A 5,596-nucleotide genomic window follows, 5' to 3' on the forward strand; every position below is an offset into this window, starting at 1 on the left:
CGATCCAGGGATAAGTTGGCCGAGTCCCTTCATGTAAGTATTCTTCAATTTTAATTATTATCTTACGCACTCAAGTTTCATGGTTATTATATGAATGTTATAATTAATATTTGATGTTATATTACATAGGTGACAATAATGGAGAAGAGGCAGTTGGTTCTTCAGAAGTCTGCCTTCTAGCTTCCTCCTGAAACTCCGCTCTAGTCTGTGGATCCCCCAGAGGATTCGGGTTTTCAAATCCTTACGGAGAGCTTGGATCATACTCTCGGGTGGAGGCCGGGGACATATTGTAGGGGGATGGGGAATGCCCAGCGACGAGAACCTAGAGCCCCTTAATCATCGCAGTCAAAGAGTCAGGTTACGACTTTGACAGTAGAGGTGGCCGACTTTAGGATTGAGCCCATCTCGTATAGGAGCCAGATGTCACAGATTGTACAGGCCCTCAGTCAGTCCGGCATTCGTCCCCCGGATCTTTGTCCCCTGTCGACCTCCGAGCCCTTCCAACCCGAGCATGGCCACACCTTTGCCCCTTCTATCTCTAAGCCTGTCGACAACCTTGAGACCTTCTAGCCGCCTCCTCATGACGACCACATAGATTACGCACAATTATTTTCTTAGTTTTTTACTTCCTTACTTTTTAAACATTTTTCTTGTACATAGTACATACATTTATATTAATTTAAATATATTATTTTTCTCTTCATTACATTTTTTAATTGTAATTTAATTTTATTACCAAAAAAAATGCAATTTATTTTTATTACAAAAATTAAAAAAACAGAATGTAAAATTAAATTTAAAAAAAAAATTATTTTTGCATGATGAAAACCTTCGTCTCACAAAACTCAAGCGACAAACTAGGTTTCATCGCGCAATAATAAATTGTCATCGCACAAAGTTTATAGAGACGAATAATAGTCGTCCCACATATGTATCCTGATATTTTGTGCGACAAAAACATTCGTTCTTAAAAATTTTGTGCGACAAAAGGTAAACCGTCGCGCTGTGTTTTTGCGACCAATATGATGTTTTTCGTCACGCAAAGTCTTTCTTTCACGATCTTTGCACGACGGATTCTGCATGACAAAGTTTTTGTCGCACTAAAGTTTGTGTGATGGAAAGACACTTTGCGCTACCAACTTTGGTTAGTGACGTAAATAGTAAAACGTAGTAGTGACATATGGGCCACCCATAATAGGTATTATCACTGGGCAACACACAACTTAGTGGTGGCATTAATCCGACTCTTCGAAGTCTTCCCTTTGGGGTCCGGCGCACCAATACTTCTATCAACAAGAACTTTCAAGACTACTAGCTAGCAGAACTGCGGAGACTGCACCATCAAGGATTTCCTAACATGGTCTGCAACTTCCCTTCCCAACTGTCTGCTAAAGTTTAATCTCTATAGATAATCAGGTCAAACATGGAAACGTTAATCCCCACTTACTACTCAAAACCCTCTCAAGTTCTTTTTTCTCTACTACTTTTCTAACATAAGCGTCAGAGGTCCTTTAGCAGACACCCTCTCCCTTTTTTCAAGGTGTTTGTGAATTATACTAATTGTGCTTTTTTTTTTTTTTTTTGTCGGTAATATTTCGTCAAATCAATGATGAACAAAATTTGCGTCCACATATTTATTTTTGCCTTGTGGCGTCCTTGCGCTTTGAGTAGGCTGCCTTGTCCATTCGCCAAAACTGCAACAGTACGTAGTATAAATTTGTATGGGCCTAATAGTAAAGAGATTGCAGCTTTTAATTGAATAAAGCTATCATGTTCAATTCTAATCAGTTTTATCTTGGCATGAAGATACCACTCTAATCAATTTATAATTTATCAATAAGTATCTTGTGCAAACAACCAGGCGGTGCATCTTTTAGTTAAAAGTGTGCTTAAATATAATTACTGAGTTTTACACATAAGTAGAACATGAACTATTTTGGGTATCTCATGCATGTATTATTGACTGATTATTTTTCAAGCTTTTAATTGAATGCAGCTTCACTACACTAATTGGTGGATTATTTTGGTGGTTAGGGTCTTCCTCTTCGACCTACTACATCATTAATTACTTTATGAATTTAAACTATTAACCATATTGAACAAGTATGAAAACTATCCAAATCATAGTGGTACAGAGAAGAAGAAGAAGAAGATGAAGCTTTAGAAGAGAATGAAAGCTTGTATTGATAACTACTAAGTTGAACTAATTATAGAAAATGAGAAAGCTTTTACAATTTATAGTAGCCAACAAAATAACTTACTCTATGACCTTCTAACGAACTCTTCTAATAGCTTTCATTAGCTAGATCAATCTCCACCATTCAATTATAAACCATGAATGTACACCATACATTTGTTAATATATAATTTCTCTTCAGGTCTTTTAGTGCAGATTAATATAGAATACCCCTTATAATACATAATAAATAAATAAATCCTGGGGAGTGTGCTTGCCCAATCGATTGACAAAATTAGTTTCACATATTGATTGTCGAGCAAATTACGGATTCGCCAAGGTAAGTCATGCAAGTCAATCATAGATCATCTAGATATCATAGAGTACACCAAGATATGGCTTAGTCAAATATGGCGGTCTTTCTTGATTGAGAGAATGTATCGTGAGAAGAAAAGAACTAGTGGACATATAAGCTCTTTAGGTGAGAAGAAAAGAATTAGTGGACATATAAGCTATTTAGGTTAGAGTGTTATTTAAACACATAAAATTGGCATACACTAATACAGTTGCGTCTTATACGTACATCATATTAAAGTACGTATTATTTATACTAAAAAATGTGATAGCAAGTGTGTTAGTTGTGTATATTTTAAATAGTTTTAGTATTCATGTAATAAGCTTTTGATAATAGAATGCTAAGAAGCAATTAAGAAAAAGTTTTAAGTAAATTAAATAAGAAGAATGTAGAAGGTTAGTGATAATTAAATGGTATTCAGATATTTCTTACTGAAATTTTGAGATAAAATAAATAGAGTCAGTTGAAGTCTTTATTGGCAATTCATGCATCACATCACTTCTATACAATAGTGGCAATATATATACGAGGTTAAAGGTTTCAAATTTTCTTTTCATAGCTGTTTTATTGAAAACATGCGTTATATATGGCTTGCACTATTGCCATATATGAAAATTGGATATTAATTCCAAAGAAGACTTTAAATCTTTGAATTCACATGAGAAAATATGAGAGAAAAACAAAATGGACATAATAAGTTAAAGGGTAGATGTATAAGGTTTGCAACTTGCCTTAGGGTGTGCCCTAAAAGGACTTCAAAGAAAAATGACTTTATAGGTACTGAACTACTTTTATGGGAAGTATGACTTGGAATTTCCTAGGGATTTCTCTAAAAGGGATTTTCAATGCTTAAGTTAAACCAACTTAGGATAGGAAGAAATGCAGGTTCCAGGTGCCCAAATTTTTTGAAAACCATGAAATTTGCTTTACATATGCTGATGAACATCAATGTCATATGCCCAAAATATAATACTTACAGCTATCAAGTACTACTGCTTGAATGGAGTACTTAAAGGCTACATTTCATTGAAAAAAAAAAATGATCATCCTTTTGCTATCTGGCATTGATTAAAATGAGACAAATAGCAGATAAAATCATCGACAACTTTTTTTTTATTATTATTAAGAACTACATATATTAAATATTCGACTCGTAAAAACCTCAACCCTAGAGACCTAATTTGAGTACTAGCCACTACATTAGGGGGGTCGGTGTCCCAAAATACAAGAACTAGGGGAAGTATCATCGGTCATAATATATTAACTTGCTATAATATATCCTAAACATCTGCATGCCATCGCTCTTGAAACTACAATAAAATTAAAAATACAAAGAAGGGATTAAATTAAATTTCCATAACTTTGGGCATGATTATTAAGAAGAGATCCCCACACCAAGAAAATCTATGAATGGAGTTTCCTTGTTATGATCGATAGATTCGTGATCTTGAGGATCATGGTCATCAAATTTGGTAGTTGTAGCTGCAACCTTCCACTTTTGCAACGTTGATGCATTCTCATAAAGATTAGCCAACCCTATCTTGAACGTACTTCCGTGTTGATCGTGACGGTTAATGTGATGATCGGCAGGATTGAGGCACCCAAAAGGACTTGGAACATTAACCCTATTGTTAGTTGGACGCCCAAATGCATTACTAGAAGAACCTCTATATCTACCATATAGGAATGATGAACTTGGATTATGTCTACGATGAACGAACTGAGGATGTAAACCTTTCGACAACTCAGTAATCGTATAATTAGAACTACCATTGTTGAAGTAATCTCTTCTTTCTCTTCCCAATAAATCCACTGAAGATGATGAGTTGTTTGATGTTGCTGAAATTGAAGCAAAGTTCCAATTATAAGGAGAGGAGCTAGTAGGCCTTGAGTCCATGAACATTGCCCTGTCTTTATTTGGGTTTCCGAATTCAAAGAACTTAGTACTAATATTATTCTGATCAAACCCGATTGATGATCCTTGAGATCTTAATCTCCTGCTTGCATCAAAATTGTTGGAAAATGAGGAGGTATTTGGTGAGTGATCATTACAGAAATCCTGGAAATTTCTCTTACCACAAACTTTGGACTGTTCTCTTTGCCTTCTTGCCATTATAACATGCCAATGATTCTTCACAGCATTATCAGTCCGACCGGGAAAAAGCCTTGCTATCAGTGCCCACTTATTTCCATGAATGCGATGTGCTGCCAGAAGCCTCTCTTCCTCTTCCTCGCTGAATGGCCTTCGGTTGATTTTCGGGTCTAGCTGATTAAACCACCTCAATCTACAACTCTTTCCTACCAAAGATTAATTCAAAAACAAATAAATTAATTAAGAGACATGGAGGGTAAAATTAAAGCATATGTATTTTTATCATCTCCCAGATTATGTGTGTATGCACCCGTGTTTTTTCATATTAATTCATCAAGTCGCTCATGGCGGTCCAAATCAATTAAAGATAATATTAGGTTTCAGAACTGTTTAAGAAACAAAAAATCCAAGAGATTTTTCCCAAACCAACGCAACAACAATTTAGCACAAACACACAACACACACAAATCAACACACAAAAACATGTTGAGGTTTATACCTGATCTTCCTTGAAGCTTCTCAGCGATGGAGTTCCAATTCTGGGCACCGTATTGCTCGACAAGTTGCCGGAGTTTTTCATCCTCGGCAGGCCTCCAATGTCCACGTGGGCAACTAGTACTCTTTGCTTCATCCCCATAATCCTCCATGGAAACGGTCTCTAATTTGACGAGGTAGCTTAGCTATTATATGACAATTGTTCTTCTAGGACATGATGGTCATCAATTACACCACCACAGGGAAGCTTATAGCAGCTGCGAGCCCACAGATATATAGAGAAGAGAAAATATTGAAGACAAAAGAGGAATAAGATAGTGAGGGGTTGGTTTAGGGTTATGGATGGGCAGTCACTTTTGTTGGTTTTACACGACACATTAAGCCTCTACCTATATATGTATATGAAACCTGTAGAGCCAAATGACCCTTTTTTTGTTATGTTATTGGCTTACATTTAAACTTCACCCTCATATTCTCA

The 5,596-nt window shown here is 35.9% G+C and overlaps 1 protein-coding gene across 1 annotated transcript; it reads right to left on the bottom strand.

Annotated features, from left to right (window-relative positions):
- Positions 1-3,684: 3,684 nt before the first annotated feature.
- On the bottom strand, positions 3,685-5,396 carry LOC137730293 (transcription factor MYB119-like). The gene is made up of 2 exons (XM_068469357.1): positions 5,123-5,396; positions 3,685-4,829 (listed from the first exon to the last, which is right to left on the bottom strand). The coding sequence occupies exons 1-2, from the start codon at positions 5,268-5,270 to the stop codon at positions 3,907-3,909; spliced, it is 1,071 nt and encodes a 356-aa protein (XP_068325458.1). The 5' UTR covers positions 5,271-5,396; the 3' UTR covers positions 3,685-3,906.
- Between the last annotated feature and the right edge of the window lie 200 nt (positions 5,397-5,596).

Source organism: Pyrus communis, chromosome 3 (genome assembly GCF_963583255.1).
Source record: "Pyrus communis chromosome 3, drPyrComm1.1, whole genome shotgun sequence".
Classification (NCBI taxonomy): domain Eukaryota; kingdom Viridiplantae; phylum Streptophyta; class Magnoliopsida; order Rosales; family Rosaceae; genus Pyrus; species Pyrus communis.